The sequence below is a fragment of the Scyliorhinus canicula genome, chromosome 12, assembly GCF_902713615.1.
Source record: "Scyliorhinus canicula chromosome 12, sScyCan1.1, whole genome shotgun sequence".
NCBI lineage: Eukaryota > Metazoa > Chordata > Chondrichthyes > Carcharhiniformes > Scyliorhinidae > Scyliorhinus > Scyliorhinus canicula.
Window position 1 is genome coordinate 11,616,226 of NC_052157.1, and position 22,946 is coordinate 11,639,171.

General features: G+C 42.0%; 1 protein-coding gene across 3 annotated transcripts in view; it reads left to right on the plus strand.

Moving 5' to 3' along the window:
• Positions 1-22,946, plus strand: part of LOC119975267 (D-glucuronyl C5-epimerase-like) — a 116,183-nt gene that overhangs the window by 69,792 nt on the left and 23,445 nt on the right. For all 3 annotated transcript variants that reach the window (XM_038814973.1, XM_038814972.1, XM_038814971.1), the window contains one exon: positions 11,928-12,553. In XM_038814973.1, the coding sequence (XP_038670901.1) occupies positions 11,941-12,553 (613 nt within the window). In that variant the 5' untranslated portion in view covers positions 11,928-11,940. The remainder of the gene's footprint in view (positions 1-11,927; positions 12,554-22,946) is intronic.

Below are 22,946 nucleotides of genomic sequence, written 5' to 3' on the forward strand. Positions count from 1 at the left end.
CATTCTTTTGTTCCTGATATACCTATAGAAAGCCTTAGGGTTTTCCTTGATCCTATCCGCCAACGACTTTTCGTGTCCTCTCCTCGCTCTTCTTAACTCTCCCTTTAGGTCCTTCCTGGCTAACTTGTAACTCTCAAGTGCCCTAACTGAGCCTTCATGTCTCATCCTAACATAAGCCTTCTTCTTCCTCCTGACAAGTGCTTCAACTTCCTTAGTAAACCACGGCTCCCTTGCTCGACAACTTCCCCCCCTGCCTGACAGGTACATACTTATCAAGGACACGCAGTAGCTGTTCCTTGAAAACGCTCCACATTTCGATTGTACCCATCCCCTGCAGTTTCCTTCCCCATCCAATACCTCCTAAATCTTGCCGAATAGCATCATAATTGCCTTTCCCCCAGCTATAATTCTTGCCTTGCGGTATATACCTATCCCTGCCCATTGCTAAAGTAAACATAACCGAGTTGTGATCACTATCACCAAAGTGCTCACCTACATCTAAATCTAACACCTGGCCGGGTTCATTACCCAGTACCAAATCCAATGTGGCCTCGCCCCTTGTTGGTCTGTCTACATACTGTGTCAGAAAACCCTCCTGCACACACTGCACAAAAACTGACCCATCTATAGTACTCGAACTATAGTATTTCCAGTCAATATTTGGAAAGTTAAAGTCCCCCATAACAACTACCCTGTTACTCTCGCTCCTGTCAAGAATCATCTTTGCAATCCTTTCCTCTACATCTCTGGGACTATTCGGAGGTCTATAGACAACTCCCAACAGGGTGACCTCTCCTCTACTGTTCCTAACCTCGGCCCATACTGCCTCAGTAGACGAGTCCTCAAGCGTCCTTTCTACCGCCGTAATACTTTCCTTGATTAACAATGCCACACCCCCCCCTCTTTTACCATCTTCTCTGTTCTTACAGAAACATCTAAATCCTGGAACCTGCAACAACCATTCCTGTCCCTGCTCTACCCATGTCTCCGAAATCGCCACAACATCGAGATCCCAGGTACCAACCCATGCTGCAAGCTCACCCACCTTATTCCGGATGCTCCTGGCGTTGAAGTAGACACACTTCAAACCAGCGTCCTGCTTGCCGGTGCCCTCTTTCGAACTTTTAACCCTATCCCTGACCTCACTACTCTCAACATCCTGTACACTGGGACTACAATTTAGGTTCCCATCCCCCTGCTGAATTAGTTTAAACCCCCCCGAAGAGCACTAGCAAATCTCCCCCCCAGGATATTGGTACCCCTCTGGTTCAGGTGAAGACCATCCTGTTTGTAGAGGTCCCACCTACCCCAGAATGAGCCCCAATTATCCAGGAAACCAAAACCCTCCCTCCTGCACCATCCCTGTAGCCACGTGTTCAACTCCTCTCTCTCCTTATTTCTCACTTCGCTAGCACGTGGCACGGGTAACAACCCAGAGATAACAACTCTGTTTGTTCTAGCTCTCAGCTTCCACCCTAGCTCCCTGAATTTCTGTCTCAAATCCCCATCTCTCTTCCGACCTATGTCGTTGGTACCTATGTGGACCACGACTTGGGGCTGCTCCCCCTCCCCCTTAAGGATCCCAAAAACACGATCAGAGACATCACGAACCCTGGCACCTGGGAGGCAACACACCAACCGTGAGTCTCTTTCGTTCCCACAGAACCTCCTGTCTGTTCCTCTAACTATGGAGTCCCCAATGACAAGTGCTCTGTTCCTCTTCTCCCTTCCCGTCTGAGCAACAGGGACAGACTCTGTGCCAGAGACCTGCGCCCTATTGCTTACCCCTGGTAAGTCGTCCCCCGCAACAGTATCCAAAACGGTATACTTGTTATAGAGGGGAACGACCACAGGGGATCCCTGCACTGCCTGCCGGTTCCCTCTCCCTCCCCTGACGGTAACCCATCTACTTTCTTCTTTTACCTGAGGTGTGACTACCTCCCTATAACTCCTCTCAATAACCTCTTCCGCCTCCCGAATGATCCGAAGTTCATCCAGCTCCAGCTCCAGGTCCCTAATGCGGTTCTCGAGGAGCTGGAGTTGGGTGCACTTCCCGCAGATGTAGTCAGAAGGGATACTAGAGGTGACCCTTTCCTCCCACATTCTGCAGGAGGAACATTCAACTGCCCTAGCCTCCATTCCCACTGAACTAACTTCCCAACTACTGAAAAATAAAAAAATAAAAAGCTTGTTAGTTTAGCAATCCAACGGACAGAGCTTTTTTTTTGGTTAGAGGAGGAGGATGGGTGGGAGACACTACGTAAGTAGTGTTTCGGGTAAAGCTGTCACTCGAGAACAGCCCCTTCACAAACCACCTTCAACTTACGCTGACCGCACTGCACATATGCAAATCTCCCCGGAACAGCCAATCAGAAGCTCTGCTCTGCTGCCCTCTGCTGGATGCTCACCTTCCGTCGAACTCCTCGGGTCACTGATGCAGTTGCACCTTCAACTTACGCTGACCGCACTGCACGTATGCAAATCTCCCCGGAACAGCCAATCAGAAGCTCTGCTCTGCTGCCCTCTGCTGGATGCTCACCTTCCGTCGAACTCCTCGGGTCACTGATGCAGGTGCACCTTCAACTTACGCTGACCGCACTGCACGTATGCAAATCTCCCCGGAACAGCCAATCAGAAGCTCTGCTCTGCTGCAGAGTATCCATTTAAAAAAACTTTCTTTCAATGGATGAGGCTGGGACAGCATTTATTGTCCATCCTTAATCGCTCTTGAACTGAGTGGTTTACGTGGCCGATCCAGAAGGCATTTAAGAGTCTGTGGATCCAGAGTTACATGTAGGCCAGACCAGGTAAGGATGGCAGATTTCTTTCCTTAAAGGACATTCGTGAACAAGATGTATTTTTCTGACAATCGACAATGGTTTCATGGTCTTCATTAAATTTTTTAATTCCAGATTTTTATTGTTGAACTAAAGTTTTGCCATCTGCCATGGCGGGATTCGAACCCAGATACAAAGATCATTACCCTGAGTCTCTGGCTTGCTGACCCAGTGACAATAGCACTACAGCATCTCCTGCCCCAAGATTTGTAAAACTTTGTAAACGTTTGTCTGACATGGATCTTCCTCTAAAACTTTTCTCTGCATTTTGTTTCTAGTGGGGCACATGTTGGTACGTGAAAAGCTAACCGTTTTATTTTAACCTTTTTTTTTCTTCCCCCCCCCCCCCCACATTTCCGAACAAAACGGATAAGAGACCAATGAAAGATGTAATAATCTTTATTGTCACAAGTAGGTTTACACTAACACTGCAACAAAGTTACTGTGAAAATCCCCTATTCGCTACATTCCGGCACCTGTTCGGATACACAGAGGGAGAATTCAGAATGTCCAATTCACCTAACAGCACGTCTTTCGGGACTTGTGGGAGGAAACCGGAGCACCCGGAGGAAGCCCATGCAGACACTGAGAACGTGCAGACTCCACACAGACAGTGACCCAAGACGCAAATCGAACCTGGGACCCTGGAGCTGTGAAGCAACAGTGCTAACCACTGCTACTGTACCGAAGAGTAAACTGATCCATACTAATTTCCAAAGAGGATGGAAAGTGATGCGGCTTGAAAGTGGGTAAAGAAGATGCAAGTGGACATGTATGTTGACTTTCAGGAGTTGGGTTGTACTTACTCCATGGATTTATATGATCAAAGAAAGAGTTAATCAATATAAATTGTGTACATATGGTACTGTAAGATGCTTGATATACATATCTCAGAAATGTGACCATTGCAGAATTACTGGGCAAAATCTCACTGGGAAAATAACAAGTTAACAGCGCAAACTGTTATTAATTTTGAAATTGGCCAGAAAACCCCAGAGACTGGAATATGCTGAGAATTGTTAACTTCCAGAATTTGCTGGTCGATTTAAGAGATGCTGTCTTTTGCAACTCACAGATAGTGTCTCTCCCTTAGCCTCCTTGTTACTTTTTAAAGAACTTGCTGGATTTGCACATTGGTTGCCTATTAAATTCACTGCAAAATTAAGTCTGGTAAGTAAGAGCACATATATCCCAAGCGGGTGGGAGTATCACATGAAATGCAAGCTGAACTACCCAGATAGATATGCTATCTCCAGATATGTGCAAAACCTGCCCTGCCATTGACTTTTTCCCCCACTTCTTGATATTCTACACGACTGCCTTTGAACCGTCGTTAAATTAGTCGTGTTTGGCTCCTGACTGCTCGTTGGGTGAATGCTGGTGTGGTACGTCGGTGTACAGATCAGAAAGATCATCTGCACTGCAAAGATAGGAACATAGTTGCAGGAGTAGGCCATTTGGCTCTTTGAGTCTGCTTCTCCAATCGATAACATCATGGCTGTTCTGATTGTCACCTCAATTTCACTTTCTTGTTTGTCCCTTAATGCCCCGATTCCCTTGTCTATTAGAAATCTATCTAACCCAACCTTGAATAAATTCACTTTCTCCGCCTCCACTACGTTCCAGAGAAGATAAATTTGTCCTCATCTCTGTCCTAAAAGGGTGATCACTTTTTAAACCATGTGTCTGTTTCTCGACCTTCCCCACAAGAGCGAGCGTCTTCCTGGTATCTACCCTATCAGGTCCCCTCGGGATTTTATAGATTTCCGTAAGATCACCTCATTCTTCTAAAGCTCCTATGGTTAAAGGCCCATCCTGTTCAACCCTTCTTCATAAGATAATCCCTTCGATCCAGGAATGAGTAGAGTAAACTTCGCTCAACTACTTCCTATAAAATTATATTCTTTTCCAAATGAGATGAAAATTGTACGTGGTACCCCAAAGAACAAATAAAATTACAGCACAGGAACAGGCCCTTCGGCCCTCCCAGCCTGCGCCGATCCAGATCCTTTATCTAAACCTGTCGCCTATTTTCCAAGGATCTACTTCCCTCTGTTCCCCGTCCATTCATATATCTGTCTAGATGCATCTTAAATGATGCTATTGTGCCCGCCTCTACCACCTCCGCTGGTAAAACATTCCAGGCACCCACCACCTTCTGCGTAAAAAACGTTCCCACGCACATCTCCCTTAAACTTTCCCCCTCTCACCTTGAAATCGTGACCCCTTGTAATTGACAGCCCCACTCTTGGAAAAAGCTTGTGCTATCCACCCTGTCCATAACTTTCATAATTTTGTAGACCTCAATCAGGTCCCCCCCCTTAACTACCAGTCTTTCCAACGAAAACAATCCTCATCTCCTCAACCTTTCTTAATAGCTAGCATCCTCCATACCAGGCAAAATCCTGGTGAACCTCCCCGCACCCTCTCTAAAGCATCCACATCCTTCTGGTAATGTGGAGACCAGAACTGCGCGCAGTATTCCAAATGTGGCCTTACCAAAGTCCTATACAACGGTAACAGACCTGCCAACTCTTGTACTCAATATCCCATCCAATGAAGGCGAGCATGCTGTATGCTCGACCTGCGTTGCCACCTTCGGAGTACAATGGACCTGAACTCCCAGATTTCTCTGTACATCAATTTTCCCCAGGACTCTTCCATTAACCGTATAGTCCGTTCTTGAATTGGATCTTCCAAAATGCATCACCTCGCATTTGCCTGGATTGAACTCCATCTGCCATTTCTCTGCCCAACTCTCCAATCTATCTATATTTTGCTGTATTCTCTGAAAATCCTCCTCACTATCTGCAACTTCACCAATCTTAGTATCATCTGCAAACTTGCTCATCAGACCACTTATACCGTCGTCCAGATCATTTATGTATATCACAAACAACAGTGGTCCGAGCACGGATCCCTGTGGAACACCACTAGTCACCTTTCTCCATTTTGAGACCTTCCCTTCCACCACTACTCTCTGTCTCCTGTTGATCAGCCAGTTCTTTATCCATCTAGCTAGTACACCCTAAACCCCATTCGACTTCACTTTTTCCTCTCCAAAATACTTCAAAACTTCTACGCGGGTTTAACGTTTTTGCTTTGCAACTCCATCGAAAAATAAGCAAGTGTTTCGTTTGCATTTTTAATGGGCTTATTTATTGTTCATCCAAGTTGTTCTATTGCAATTAAGGGAGTGATTCTCCCGCCACATTGCATCCGATGCAAATCCTGCTATAAGATGTCATCTCAACAAGGTCCTGTACAGCTACAGCAAAACTTCCCTACTTGTATATTTCACTTTATGACGATCATTGATTAATCCTGTCTCATTGCAGATCACCAGATCTAAAATAGCCTGGTTGGCACTGGAACATACTGCTCTAAGATATTGTGCAGCATGCACTCTATGAACTAATTTTCCCAAGCTTTACAATCTGATTTTCCCAATCTATATGTTGGTTAAAGACGCCCATAATTATTGCAGCACCTTACTTACTTGCTCTCTATTTTCTTTCTGTACATTCAGTCCTACAGTGTACCAACTGTTAGGGGGCCTATAAACTATTCCAGCAAGTGACCTCTTGCTTTGTTGTATCTCTACCTAAACTTATTTCATTATTGTACCAATGTCAGAGCTTAATTAACAGAGTTACCCATCACCTTTATCCAGCATTCTGTTGTTTCAAAAAATTCAGCACCTTTCCATATTCACATCCCAGCCTTGGTCACCTTGCAACCATGTCTCTAATGTCTAATGTCTATCTGGTCACATTTATTTCTATCTGTACTAACATTTCATCCACTTTGTTACGAATGCTGTGTGCATTCAGTTACAGAGCCTTTGACTCTTGTCCTTTTATGATTAAGATGACTTAATTACTGAAGCATTCTTGATTGAATCAATTTGATTTTTGAGAGGTTACATAACAAAGAATTGCATTCACAGCTTGATAGATTAATAATTTAGGTATAGACTCCAAATGATTAACCGGAGGACGGGAAGTGCCCTTAGTGTGCTATTAGAAGAAGGCTTTCTTAAACCACAAATAGCTTTTGAGATGGGGCCTTTTGGATAAGTGTTTGAAAAAGATTTGGGCTTGAGCAGGGAACTAGAATTGGAGTAGAAGGCGCAGTTAAGTGCTAACCATTGTGCAGGTTCATTGCCTGTCATTTCTCATTTTAATTGTGATTTGTGATGTAGATTGCTGTTTTTAATGTGGATTTCCGACTAACAAATAAATGCACAAATAAAAGGTTGGACAAACCTTTTTAAAGCTTTGAAACCAGGAAGGGATCAGAGCAGGTATTTGTCATTTTGTTAATGTTTAACTTTGAGCCATATGTACGCGAACTAAATAAGCTTACTGAATAATTTCATAAAGATCATGTTTTAAAGCACCAAATTCATCATATTCCATCTGTTTCAACTACTAGGGTTAGAGGCAGCAGGAAGAGGTCATTTTGGTGTAGGTTTATTGTGTTCAGTAAATGTAGATCAAAATGCTAAGTGTTCAAGCCTTATTAGTTGCGTAATTAGAAGCCCGAGTCTAACACTGTAATTAGCAGAATTACTGTTGGGCAGTGGCGTAAGAAGTGGCACTTCAATGTAAAAAAAAACTGGTTCAGAGAGGTGAACAGATGTATTGTAATTATTCCATTACGGTGTTTAACTAGCAATTTTAGAGGCAGTTTATTTCTGTTAGTCCGGTCCCTTTTGTCGAATGCAGTACTGTTCAGGGTAGCATATCCTTTATCATCTCTTGTACATGATAAATATATCGTTGTTAAATATATAATTGCCGTAGCAGCAAACTGTAGCTACATGGTTTTAACCTTAATTTTGGCACCATGGAAGAAGCATGTGTTCTTGTCTTTTGGCTCTAAGATGTTGGTAATAATCACACTTTAAACTCAATTTCTCTATCTTTAATTTGACATTCAGCCTTGCACAACAGAAGGACTGATTTGAACTTGGGTTACGCATCAGTCTCTAGTGAGGGGCTTGTTTAGCTCAGTGGGCTAGACAGCTGGTTTGTGATGCAGAACAAGCATTGCAGGTTCAATTCCAGCTTACCCGAACAAGCGCCGGAATGTGGCGACTAGGGGCTTTTCACAGTAACTTCATACTTGTGACAATAAAAGATTATTATTATTAGTGCAGCTGTGAAAGTGTTCCCCAGGAACACTTGCACATAAGTTAGTCCCTAGCTAATTATTCTAAGCTCTTTATAGATATTTACAGATTATGGGATAATATATAACACCTGCAGTTGCTGGAAATCTAAAATAAAAACAGAATTCTGGAAACATTCGGCGGGTCAGCCCTCTTTGGAGAGAGAGAGAAACAGTTAACAGAACAGTCCTGATGAAAAATCTTTGACCTGAAATGGTAACTCTGTTTCTCTCTCCATAGATGCTGGCTGACCTGCTGAGTTTTTCCAGCATTTTCTGTTTATATTTTAGACGTTTTCAGGTCCATATGGAGCAGTTCTAAACCCAGGCAGTACTTTTACCTACTGGGGCATCACAGGAGCCTTTCATTCCATTGATGCTGCCAAATATTTTTGTTTGCTACTGGACCAAAACGCAAGGGCTTTAAATTGGCTCTGGAATGCTGTTTGCAGCTGATGCTTTGAGGACTGCGGAAATGCACTAAAGTGGTTTAGTGCTTTTTTTTCATATATAATATAGTGCTTAAATGAATAATTGCTTGGACAAACATCTCCTATGGAATAAATAGATTTGTATGAAGCTTGTGGAGGCTGATTTCCAAATGATTATTTTTTGTGAGGATTGGGTGGAAGGAAACATTGTTGCTCTGAAACGAAGGTGTTGCTATGACAAATACATGAATAGGGTGGGAATAGAGGGATACGGACCCCAGAAGTGTAGAAGATTTCAGTTTAGACGGGCAGCATGGTCGGCGCAGGCTTGGAAGGCCGAAAGGCCTGCTCCTGTGCTGTACTTTTATTTGTTCTATATACTGCCTGGTGGTGGTGATGGGAGGCTGTTAAAATGAACTATTCTGGTACATTGTGTGATGTATTGGTGCCTTGATTTGATGTACTGTTCCAATTTAGCCAAGTGTTTTTGATAAAATGTACAGTTTAATGTGCTCTCTTGACTGAGATTCACTTTTTTTGTGTGCGTGCTTTGATCTTTACTGATGGGAATTTGCTTCCTTTGGAGTTTTTTTGTAGTTAACTTTGCTTTCTCGTCAGTGAATGTGGCCCAAAACAAGTTTGCATTACAAAACCTGTGTGTGGCTCAAACTGTGGAAATAGAGCTAGAAGAATGGGTTCAAACTAGTAAAATGTAATTTCACAGCGAATATCAAATTCTATACAAGGAATAAATTTCAAAATTCAAAAAATAGAGGCAAAAGTCTGAAATGATCAACAAAACAGCTGGATGCTGGGTGACCATAGGATCTGCTGGAAGAAATGGAATAGACTCCCTCAACTATAGTCGTCCAGTCATGGGAACTTTCATACTGAGAGAAGGATCCAGTATTTATGTATCTGACAAGCAAGCTAGAGGCAGAGAACTGTTGGTCATTACCATCACCTGATATTCAAGCCGAGGTGTTTGACACAGCAGCCTCTTATCTCTCAGTGGGTCAAAACTCTCAAAAGTTTATGCTGGTGACTTTTATTTAAAACATTTTTACTCGAGAAAAACAGTTAATTCTTGTAGAGATTCTGTAATTAGACATTACGAAAGAAAAAAATCCCACTGTTCACATGACCAAGAAAGAGATGATAGGAATTCTTGTTTAGGTCATGAGCGTATCACATTAAAATCTGTTTCTCCAGCCATTCAATAATCCAAGAGACTATCTAAACGATCAGCTACGTAGGCTCATGAAGAAATATTGGAAATAACTTTTGATTTTTAAAATATCTATCAAAGCGGAGTAAACCTGCTTATCATTTTGAGTCATTTCCTTCTTACAAACAATAAATTCCATTATATAGTGTTTAAACTAAATGGATTTGGATTTGTTTGTACCGTGCACCAAGGTACAGTGAAAAGTATTTTTCTGTGAACAGTTCAAACAGATTATTCAGTACATGAAAAGAAAAGGAAAATATATAAAAGGGCAACACAAGGCCCACAATGTAAATACAAAGACACCGGCATCGGGTGAAGCGTACGGAAGTGTAGTATTAATCAGGTCAATCCACAAGAGGATCGTTCAGGTGTCTGGTAAAAGCGGGGAAGAAGCTGTTTTTGAATCTGAGAGTGTTCTCGGACTTTTGTATCTCCTGCCGGATGGAAGAAGTTAGAAGAGTGAGTAAGCTGGGTGGGAGGGGTCTTCCATTATGCTGCCTGCTTTCCCCAAGCAGCGGGAGGTGTAGATGGAGTCAATGGATGAGAGGCAGGTTCTTGTGATGGACTGGGCTTGTTGTCTTGGGCCGTGCAGTTGCCATACCAGGCTGTGATGCAGCCAGATAGGATGCTTTCTATGGTGCATCTGTAAAAGTTGGTAAGAGTCAGTTTGGACCTGCTGAATTTCCTTAGTTTCCGGAGGAAGTATAGGCGTTGTTGTGCTTTCTGTTACACTAATGTTACACTATTATGAAGTATAATTTGGGGCGGCACGGTGGCGCAGCAGTAGGCACTGCTGCCATAGAGGACCCGGGTTCGATTCCTGCTCCGGGTCACTGTCCGTGTAGAGTTTGCACGTTCTCCCCGTGTCTACGTGGGTCTCACCCCCACAACCCAAAGATGTGCAGGGTAGGTGGATTGTTCAAGCTAAATTGCTCGTTAATTGGAAAAATGGTTCGAAAAAGTGTAATTTGCCATTTTTCACAGCTTGGGGGTGGTGTAAGCTGATAAAATTGTGACGCTTATTATGAAGAACCTTTTTTTAAATGCAAGGATTTTTATATGTTTCAGCCCACAGTGTATTTAGAGATGATTGTAAGCTTTAATCACAGTTAGCAGAAACTGTTCAAATTCATGCTTTTGTAATTCTAATTCTGGCATTCAGATATTTGAAGAAACTGTTTTAGTATTGTTCGCAACTGTAATTTGCATGTTTTGTGGCCGTTGAGGAAGAACATTTAATCAGGCTCCAGAAGAATAATTGCCAGTTGCCTACTATTTTGGTTTGAATTGTCAAAACCTGTGTGTTTGTATATGTTGAAACTGCTTTTAGATAATATTTGACAATTACCTACTGTGGAATTATCCTCTTATCTGTCTGGTGTGTACATATTGTATAAAATTTTACTGCAAGATTTTGGGCTCCTTGAATACACCAAGCTCTTAAGTGTCCAACATGAAATAAGATTTACCGAATCAGAGACTGATTACAGCACAGAAGGCCCAGCCCATCATATCTGTGCCACCTCTCCCAATCAGTAATGCACCGAGTGCATTGATTGAGGCCAAACAAGTGTGATATTATACAAATTTAATGTAACGTCATCAGTCTTAATCCTAGTTTCTTGTGAATATGGATATGATGCGGATCACTTCACATAAATTGGTAATCTTGCAAAAGAACCCTGAAGGATGGCAATGAGGAAAAAAGGTGGGCACTTCCCCAATGGATGGAAAACCGGTTGATCTGAGGGTACGGGGTTCGGGTGGGATATGAAGTATTTCTTATCGTACAAATGCAATGTCATATTTCATGTGGGGATTCTTGAAATGGAAGAAATCCCTTCCCAGCACTGAAAACTGTTACATTGAGTGCAAAGTGTCACCACAATCCTGTCATCTCATAGTAAGGTGATTAGGCTTCAGAAACGTAATGTTTCATTATTTGGTTAGGGGTCCGTTGCTCATTGTTTGTTTTCCATGGAGCTGTGCTGTGTTCACAAGTTCATGCAGTAATATTGTGTTTCTGTATCCAGTTTCTGAAAATGTGGAGATGATTTTGTAATGAATAGTTATGGTAGGATCTTATCCTTTTAAGGAAGTACAACGTCTAGATTACTGTAATTTGAAAGCAAATCTTGCATACTAAAATTCAGACCGTTTTTTAAAAAACGTTCCATCAAGGCGTTTTTAAATTCTGAAACACTAGCTGTTGATGTTGGATTAGCTGATTGTATTTTGTTTTATTTAATATAGGTATGATGTGAATATGCGGTGCTTGGCAGCTCGGGTTAACTACAAGACTCTTATTATCATCTGCGCTCTCTTTACGTTGGTCACTGTACTTTTGTGGAACAAGTGCTCCAGTGACAAGGCAATCCAATTCCCAAGAGACTTGGGTCATCTGGAGGACTTATTCCGAGGAGAAGGTTTGGAAAAGCGGGGAGTTGACTCTGAAAGTAACAATGATGTGAATAACCTTCTACAAGTGGGGAAGTCTGTACCAAAACAACCGCCAGCAGATGCATCTCATCAAGAACAGCAGAAAGCTCCGCCTGTAGCCAATGTTCTTAGTAACAATGCCAACAAACTGTTGGGTCTTAAATATGAGGAGATCGATTGCTTAATAAATGATGACTATACTGTAAAAGGACGGCAGGAAGGCAATGACGTTTATCTGCCTTTCACCTGGATTGAAAAATATTTTGACGTTTATGGAAAGATTGCGCAGTATGACGGCTATGACAGATTTGAGTTTTCCCACAGCTATTCAAAAGTATATACGCCGCGGGGTACTTACCGACCAGATGGGGTATTCATGTCCTTTGAAGGTTACAATGTGGAGGTTCGAGACCGTGTGAAGTGCATCAGCGGTGTTGAAGGTTGGTCTTGTACATTTTACACTAACCTTTACACTAACCTTTCTCCTCCCCAACCCTGAATAGGAATTCTACAGGTTTTTGTCATCAACGTTATGCCTCCAGTTCAGAGTGCTCTTCAGCATATATAAGACAAACCTTTTTTTGTATCATCCAGTTTGCTGAAGAAGCTAATCTGTTCTAATTTTTTTGTCTCCCTTTTGTTACTGCATCTATGTTACTGAGTACATTTTTGATCATCTTAAGAAAGGATGTAATTTCATTCGAAGCAGTTCAGAGAAGGTTCACTATCTGATTCCTGGAATAATGGGCTTACGTTATAAGGAAAGGTTGAGCTGATACCTATTGGAGTTTAGAAGATTAAGAGCTGATACTGAAATATAGAAGATCTCGGGGCTCTTGACAGGTGGATGTTGAGTGGATATTTCCCCTTGTTGCGGGCACACAGTTTAAAAATTATGGGTCTCCCATTTAAGACTGAGGTGTGCAGAAATGTTATCTTTGTGAGAGTCATTAGTCTGTGGAATTCTCTTTTCCCTGGGACCAAAAGAGGCTAGGTCATTGAATATATTCAAGGCTGGATTAGATTTTTGACCGACAAGGGGTCAAGGGTTGTTGGGAGACAGACGGGAGAGTAGAGTTGGGACCACAATCAGATAATCATGATCTTAATGAAAGGCAGAGCATGTTTAAGGGGCCAGATGGTCTACTCCTGCTCCTAATCCTTGTATTCTTGTGGAGATGGAGACAATAATTGCATCCACTGCTATTTCCTCAAAACATTGGACATTTTTGTGGTCAGGATCATAGTGTTGGAAGTAAACTTGGTTTTGACTTTGCCCAGTACTTCAAAACTCCAGAATTTTACATTTTCGAATGGTTAGCTCCAGCTCCATCCAATGCTTTGCTCTTTGAAAATATATTTGAACGTTTGTAAGCAATCAGTTGGTGTTGCACCTGAATATAGCTTCAAATGACTTCCTTATTGATGTGGTTACATTTGTGAATAAGTTCTATATTTGGCTGTCATTTATTTCTCGACAGTGCATGATGACTTCCATGCTGAGGAGAATCATTTTACATATCTAATAATGGATGGCTGGAATTGTATTGGAAATGTCTTAACAGAGTTTGGAGCTCAAGAAAAAGAAAGGACTTGCAAACTGTTTTGTATCCAATTAAGTATTTTTGAAGTGTGGTCAGCTGTTGTGATATAAGAAAACAAAGTCAATTTGTGCAGCCTCTGAAATGATGCTCATTTACAATATCAATAGCCAATCACTTGACATTTTGATGGAGTTTACAATTTGATTCCGAGGTGGAAAAGGTCTTTATCTAATAGAACAGGAAACTATTGTTGGCCTAAGTTGTTCATGCACAAATCCTACAACAAGATGTTTACACTTCAACAATTCAAATATTTTGATGATTGCACTTGTAATACAACAGGAAGGAAATGCATATTTTTCATTGCAATAATGCTGTCACTAAATATTTGTGGACGTTATTCTCTCTATGAGCATTGTGGTTCAGATTACCTGGGTAATTTCCCCACTTCCCCGCCTCCACTGTGATTTTCTACCCTCATTTTCTAAAAGTTAGTTGGTTGTGGTGCTCCAGCTGCCCTCCAACATCTTATCCATCCATCCCTTGGCAGAAACTGTCGATAAACTACTCTATTTAGTCGGACCTCGTTGGTTAGTATGATCCAGCTCTCACTTCCATCTCTACATGTATGCTTTCATTAAGGATCTCTGGATTGGAAGAATACAGAACAGGAATCCTTGCCAATTTACACCATTTAAACCAAGAGTACTTGGGCCTCCTGTAATTATTGTTACTTCCATCATGGCTAAGATCAGTAGTCCTGGCACTGTTTCAAGATGAAACCAAGGACCTCTTGGTCTAGATAAATGTAGTAAGTCATTAGTTATTTTAAAGATTTGCAATGTTCATCTTTATTTCCTAATGCACAAAAGGTAACCCTAAAATCTGGTTTCTGTATCTAAAATAACCAAACACCAAATGGTAGTCCACCTGAAATTATCAATTTTAACCCTACCATCCAGTGGAAACTGGACAGCTGGAGAATTCAGTTCACCCACACTCCTTTACCGCTGGGAAGCTGCCAGCCACCACTGTTTCGGATTTTAACCTCCACTGAGCAGCCAAGTAGGACACCTGCCCAGAGCTGGCCGAGTTCTTACGCATGTCAGGGCCTGATAACTTTGGGACCTGACTAAAATTTTAATTTGTGACCTGATATGGGGTGCTTCTGTGATTTTCCTGACTGATGAAGGCAGCAGGAAGAGAAGCCCAGGGCCAGAAGAACCCCAAACGTTTGAAGATTTAAAAAAAAAACTTTGTGGAGTAAGGAGGAGCAAAACAGTCTCCTCAGTAGGCAGCCTCTGTGCTATCTAATTACCACCATGTTCCATCCAGAATGAATGGGAAGTTATCCGGTGGCATTTAAATGACGTCCAGGAGTTCAAGTAGCCTGAACCTTGTTGCTGGAGCAGTACGTAAGTTTCCAACTCGCCTCTCCGCCCATCCAAGTTAAAGTAAGGGCTTTAATATGATGCCCTGATAAACTTGCAGATAATCAAATTTAGTGGGGACCTGTTGATATCTTTTGCAGCGATTTTCCACACCCATCTGTTTTCCTAATGCATGCTTCATTCATTCAATAATGGACAAGAATTTAGCTCAGTAACAGTTGGAACAGTTGGAACTGTTAAAGGGCCTTGATCCAAAATGTGAAGCAACCTTTGTTTCTTATTTTTTGATGTCAACTGAACTGTAGCTCCAGCATTTTTTGACTTTTTTCAGAAATCATTTATCTGTTCCCATTCGCAAAAGCTTTTGTAACTCTAAATCGTACTGCACTTTGTGACCGTGGCATTGTTATAGGGCATAGAGAACCATTGCAAAAAATGGAAATATGAAACTTAAACCGTGCAAGTTTTTCAAAGTGGTAATTAATTTACTTCAGGTTATATTTTACATAGATCAACCTGACCACTTTGCTCATAGAACTATGCAGTAACTGAAGAAAAGTGGGTAATATTTTGAAACAAAATATTATTTGCTACTAGTTTATAGAGATCATTGAAATCTGTATGGATGAAAATAATGTAAAGGGTAGTGAGACTATCCAAGCCCAAGAGGCAAATGGACAATGGTTTTGAAAACCAGGACGAACATTTAGAAGGCAGTTGGCTATACTCATGAAGAAAATATTCTGTACTGATAAATTTATGCATAAAGGGAAGTGAACAATACGGCAACTATATGTTTATAAAAGGGAAAACAAATCTGACCCATGCATGCTTATTAGCGTCACCATTATTGTATAAGTAAGATAATGGGAACTGTTGATTGGTGCTCTGGGGGAATGCTCCTACAACATAACTTGCTAAATAGTTCAGAAGGGGAAATTTATTCCTTGCAAACTTTTATAAACATTACAAATGAGGTAGGTAGCAGAACTCCTCATGATGCAATTTATTTGAGAATTGCAAAAATCTTCTAACTAAATTCCTGATTAAAGGCACTAATTATACAGAGTGATAAAGACACTAATTATACAGAAAGTGACATTAAACCAAAATTAGTTGATTGAAAAAATTAGGATATCAAGTAATAATGAAATATAATAATAGATTGTGCAGGAGGTTTTTGAGTCCATGAGGCATCAGTGTTTTTGAGCACCATTTTTGTTCTAAATTAACGACTCGGGTACTGAAACCAACAGAAACTTGCCAACGTTGTCGACACCATTTGTGTTGGAAAAGTAGTGGAGACTGAGGATGCAGCAAAACATATTGAAGATTTGGACATGTATGTGCATTGAAATGGCAGTGCCAACCTGTGCCGGGGCACTACCCAAACATGTCCCTCGATACAGTGGAGGATGCAGTGGCACAGTGGTATTACATAGATTACATAGAATTTACAGTGCAGAAGGAGGCCATTCGGCCCATCGGGTCTGCACCGGCTCTTGGAAAGAGCACCCTACCCAAGGTCAACACCTCCACCCTATCCCCATAACCCAGTAACCCCACCCAACACTAAGGGCAATTTTGGACACTAGGGACAATTTATCATGGCCAATCCACCTAACCTGCACATCTTTGGACTGTGGGAGGAAACCGGAGCACCCGGAGGAAACCCACGCGCACACGGGGAGGATGTGCAGACTCCGCACAGACAGTGACCCAAGCCGGAATCGAACCTGGGACCCTGGAGCTGTGAAGCGATTGTGCTATCCACAATGCTACCGTGCTGCCCTCTAAAACATTTTTGGCAATGGTGCTGTGCATTTGCAATGTGCTGAACTGAGATATTAACAAAGTGATATGAAATGAAACCACGTGCCCATGTGAGTGAACGAGGTGACACAGTGCCCTGCACTTATGAATGCTCCTACATAGTGCTGCTTTTGTTGCCTCTGAGTCCCCTATTATTTTTTTTTCCCAATTAAGGAGCAATTTAGCATGGCCAATCTACCTAATCTGCACATCTTTGGGTTGTGCAGACATGGGGAGAATGTCCAAACTCCACACGGACAGTGGCCCAGGGTTGGGATTCGAACCCGGGTCCTCAGCACTGTAGTCCCAGATCTAACCACTGTGCCACATGCCGCCCTTCACTGTCACTGGACTGGTAATCCAGAAACCCAGGAGACTCGGTTCTGGAGCCCTGGGTTCGAATCCCACCATGGCAGATAGTGGAATTTGAATTCAATAAAAAAATTTGGAATTAGAATTCTAATGATGACCATGAAACCATTGTTGATTGTTGTAAAAACCCATCTGGATCACTCATGTCCTTTAGAGAAGGAAATCTACCTTCCTTACCTGGCCTACATGTGACTCCAGACCCACAGCAATGTGACTGACTCTTGGGGGCAGCACGGTAGCATTGTGGATAGCACAATTGGTTCACAGCTCAAGGATCCCAGGTTCGATTGGGTCACTGTCTGTGTGGAGTCTGCACATCCTCCCCGTGTGTGCGTGGGTTTCCTCCGGGTGCTCCGGTTTCCTCCCACAGTCCAACGATGTGAAGGTTAGGTGGATTGGCCATGATAAATTGCCCTTAGTGTCCAAAATTGCCCTTAGTGTTGGGTGGGGTTACTGGGTTATGGGGATAGGGTGGCGGTGTTGACCCTGGTTAGGGTGCTCTTTCCAAGAGCCGGTGCAGACTCGATGGGCCGAATGGCCTCCTTCTGCACTGTAAATTCTATGAATTCTATGATACATCTGGGGGCTATATACTTATCTCTGCGCACCTGGAAGGATCCATCAACTGCCTAATGCCTAGCCAGACCTGTTGTCATGAATCTCATGATGCTACTGGCGAAGGCAAGTCCGCCCATCACCCCACCTCTTATGGGCAAGGCCTCCCCAGGCTCGACCCCTGGCACAGGAAACCTGGGCCATCTTCGTACTACTGCCATAGCAGTGCCACCCTTGCACTACCAGGGGGTCCATGTGGCAGTGTCAAGGTGCGCAGCAGGCAGTGCCAAAGTGCCCAGATGTTGAGGGAGTGCTAGAGTACCACCCCACCCTGTCCTCAACCACCTGGGGGCCTCAACGCTCCAATGGGACTCTTCCTCCCTCCCCCCAGGAGATGCCATCAGACTGGTTCACGACTTGTAAATCAATGTCAATTGGTGCCAGGTTGAGGCCTTGCTGGTGAAGCTCAAACCTTGGGTGAATTCGGCAAGCGCATATTTAAATTATGCACCGAACCTCACAAGATGTTTTGAGTGTCATAATTCCCAATGAAGGCCTCATGAGATTTAACAGCCTCATCCCAACATCAAGTCAGGAATTGTAATAATGATCTTTATTAGTGTCACAAGTTGGCTTACATTAACACTGCAGCAAAGTTACTGTGAAAATCCCCCAGTCGACACGCTCTGGCCCCTGTTTGGGTACACTGAGGGAGAATTCAGAATGTCCAAATTATCTAAAAACCATGTCTTTTAGGACTATATCCCCTAAATATGTGCTACTTTAATCAATTTCTCAAAAAACAGATTAGCTGGTCATGACCACATTAATCTAAGTTGAATTATGATGTACTTAGTTTACATTTAACTGAACTAAGATCAAGCATTGTAAGAGTCATCGCAGTTTATATTGAATATGCAAATATGGAATCAAATGGTCAAACTGAAGCAATGTGGTCTATTTCCTCTCACTTTTTTTACACTACCCTGAGGAACTTCTGCAGCAGTGTCCTGGGGCTGAGATGATTGGTCCCTAAGCAACTACCATAATCTTCCTTTCTGTACAAAATATGACTGTAGCCAGTGGCAAGTTTCCCCTTTGGTTCCATCAATTTTGTTTGATTCCTTGATGCCACACTTGGTCAAACACTGCCTGTTTGAGAGCGGGGGTGTATTTGGAACCTCCTGCCCTGGGCCACTGTCCATGTGAAGTTTACATATTCTTCCCGTGTCTGCATGGGTCTCACACCCCCAACCCAAAGATGTGCCGAGTAGGTGGATTGGCCACGCTAAATTGCCCCTTATTTTAAAAAAAAGTATTTGGAACCTCCTCTGCTTAGTGTTTAATTGTCCACCACCATGCACAACTGAATGTGACAGAACTTCACAACTTGGATGTGATCAGTTGGTTGCAGGATCACAGCACTGACCATACATGTTCCTTCTGCTGTTCAGCATGCATGTAGTCCTGTGGTGTGACATCACATGGTTTGCACCTCATTTTTAAGGTGCTGCCCCTAGCAATCTCTCCTGAACGCCTTAGTGCATCAAGATTGGTGCCCTGATGATGGTAGAGTGGGGAATATGTCCATAGAATCCCTATAGTGCAGAAGGAGGACATTTGGCTCATCGCGTCTGTATCGACCCTCCAAAAGAACACCCTACCCAGAACCACCACAAATATCTCTGTAACCCTCTCTAACCTGCACATCTTTGGACACTAAGGGGAATTTTAGCATGGCCAATCTACCTAACCTGCACATCTTTGGACTGTGGGAGGAAACCAGACCACCCGGAGACAACCCACGCAAACCTGGGGAGAATGTGCAAACTCCCCAGGTTTAGGGGCAGCAGGGTAGCATGGTGGTTAGCATAAATGCTTCACAGCTCCAGGGTCCCAGGTTCGATTCCCGGCTGGGTCACTGTCTGTGTGGAGTCTGCACGTCCTCCCCCTGTGTGCGTGGGTTTCCTCCGGGTGCTCCGGTTTCCTCCCACAGTCTAAAGATGTGCGGGTTAGGTGGATTGGCCATGCTAAATTGCCCGTAGTGTCCTAATAAATGTAAGGTTAAGGGGGGGGGGGTGTTGTTGGGTTACGGGTATAGGGTGGATATGTGGGTTTGAGTAGGGTGATCATGGCTCGGCACAACATTGAGGGCCGAAGGGCCTGTTCTGTGCTGTACTGTTCTATGTTCTATGTTCTATGTTCCACACATTCACCCAAGGCTGGAATGAAACCCGGGTCCCTGGCGCTGTGTGGCAGCAGTGCTAACCATTTTGCCACCGTGTCGGACCATGAGGTTGCGAATTGTGGTACAGGTATATTTAAAGTACCTTATTTGGGAAATTTGTTGAATGGTATAGCAAAGTTGAGCAATAATAGCCAAGAAATATGAAATAATCAGGCCCTTCAAAATTTACTTTTAACAATTTAATTTTCAAAACTATTTCTTTTGAATTAATTTATTCCATGTCCAGCAGACTCAAGTTAAAATGAAAAGAAAATGGGGCCTCCTTGAAAATTGTACAGTGAGATCCTGAATTGTCAGTGTCCAAACTCTGTCCCCCTGTCACCATTCCAAAGCAGCCTTGCTTGCAGGCAACAAGTTCAAATTCTTATCATAAATCAAGAGAGAAGACATGCTATTAATTTGAAATTACTTTGAAAAAGCTTAATGTTTTTGCAACAGACTTTAGGGGAAATGTTAACTCACGAGGTGGGAAGCCAGTGCAATGCACAGGTCACCTGCCCAGGAGGTAAATGGAGGTTGTTTGGTGTCAATTTTAACATTTGAGCCTCATTTGCATTTTGTCGCCTAGTTGCCCAGTAAAACAGACATCCAGAGGCTGCCCGATTGGTTACAGCTTGAAAAGATTGGGTATCTACCAGCCAGCTGTAAACTACATTGCTGGAGTAGAAGTTGGGACAGTTTCGCTGGAGTGGGGGTCTGGTCTGCAGCACTCGTAGCCCAGACTTTCTCTATGGGGCTCCGAGGAACACTCCTATTCCTGCATTCTCAAATCAGTTTTCAACTTACCTGATTGACTTTCTGATCCAGAAAATTGGTATCTGTCAGATGATTGCTCAGAAGATGAGGCTTCTTGTAAGTCGGTGCTATTTTTGTAATGGGTAATGTTTTCTTTCCATGTTGGTGAAATAATTAGTAGATAGTGTTTACAAATACTATTTGCAGGTTAGTTTGTGCAAATTGGGAACTTATTGTCAATTGAAAAATATTGTACTATTCTTATTCCAAAAAACCCACAAGTGGAGGACATTCATGCTGCACGTCTAGTGTATGCCACAAAAAAGTCTTACTAAGTTAGCTTCTGATCATGGAGTTTAGCAGTTTTTGTAGGGTGTGAGGAGTCATTTAGAAGTGCTTTTTGATTGCAATACTATATTTAATTATTAAAAATCTATTTAGTTTCCACTTTTCTAAATGCATTTCTCTCTTACACCCCCCACCTCCCAGTCATTGCACCACCATTCTTTAGTTGCAAGAGCAAGTTTTGCTGCAATAATGTTGGTGGATGCTTTATTTTGTGGTTGAAATGGGCTCAGTGTTGTTTGTTTCTGTTCCAAAGTGAACAGTGATTTTGCAAGTTTTAAAATGGATTATATTGACTGGAATACGACTTTGTCTAATGCTGATATAATGAATTTTCCCATTCTAAGAATAATGTGGAATACACTTTCCTTCGTACATTTGAGTGAATGAACTTTGCATACTGAACAATTCACTGTTCTAATGAATCAATTACAACTACAGTAAAGACCATGCTCTTAAAATGGCAATGAGATTTTCTTTGCGCAGTGTATACTTGATAATAAAAATGAATGTTAAGAGGAAGTTGTAAATTTCAATTTGTAATGGTGTCAACTAATTTTGTTGGCATTGATTCAAAAATATATGAAGTGAGCCTGTGTATTTCGACGGGTTTCACCAGTATTTCTTCTTTACAGGACTCCCTGAGGTACCATTTATTTCTGAAGTGGTAATATGATTTAGGTAAATCGAAAATTGCCGAACACTGTCTATAATCTCTTCAGTTAAGGATTGTCTTCAGGTCGTTATGTGTGATGACACCGCTGCCTTAATTAGAAAATATGAACATTCATTATTTTGAATAAATTAGCATGTTGGGCTCTATGAAAAGTACTGCTTGTTCTGAAATGTTGGTAGTTTTGTTTATGGTGCATAGCCTAAACCATGGCTTCACAGCCTTTTAATTCTACTGCTTCCTGAAATCTGCGAGAATGTAAGGGGACTGATTCATAATTTAAATTTTTATCAGCTTCAGCTTGCTGCATTGTGAAATATTGTACACATAAAGTAACACTGGATCATAGTGACAAGGGCTTCCTTCATTGAGTATTCTTTGGCATTAGTGCAAGAGTTTTTTTCGTGGAATGACCTTGAGCATCATGCATTAAAATAGTTCCCACTTATAAAGCAAAACGTGTGATTGCCTGTTATAATGAGTGCAACTTAGCAAATATAGTGGGGAGAGAAAAGTATCTAATATATCTTTGATTCGTATTTCAAAAGCAGCCAGCTAAAGACAGTATATTTGAATGCTTGAAAACAATTATTAATATCAGTTGTTATAAAAAGGATATTAGGGCCAAGGAAAGGACCATTGAGGTTTGCTGGGATGATGGAAGGAATTAATGATCGTAGTTACAGTATTAGAAAAAACTTGATAAATTATGTTATTTCACTGGGCTGGTGGCGTGAGAGAACATAGCATAATAAATAGCAGGAATAGGCCATTTAGCCCTTCAAGCTCACTCCACCAATCAATGCGATCATGGCTAACCTTCTACTTCACTATTTCTATCCCACTATGTTTTTAATATGTAGAAATCTGTTAAAAGCATCAAAGAGGTAAAGAGGGAGCTACAATTTTTAGAATGTATAAAGATATGGGGAAATGAGCTTCTAGGTAGCTGGCTCCGATTACAGAGTTGGAATAGATACTTTATACTCTTTATGCTGTAATTTGTATGACTACAAATCCAGATTTATTGGAATAGTAAGAATGACATCCATCACTGCAATATTAGAATCTGGTATTGATCTCTGATATCCCTTTATAATTTTGTAGTTTAGGAACAATTTAAATTTTAACTGTAGTTATTCTAACAACTCATTAAAT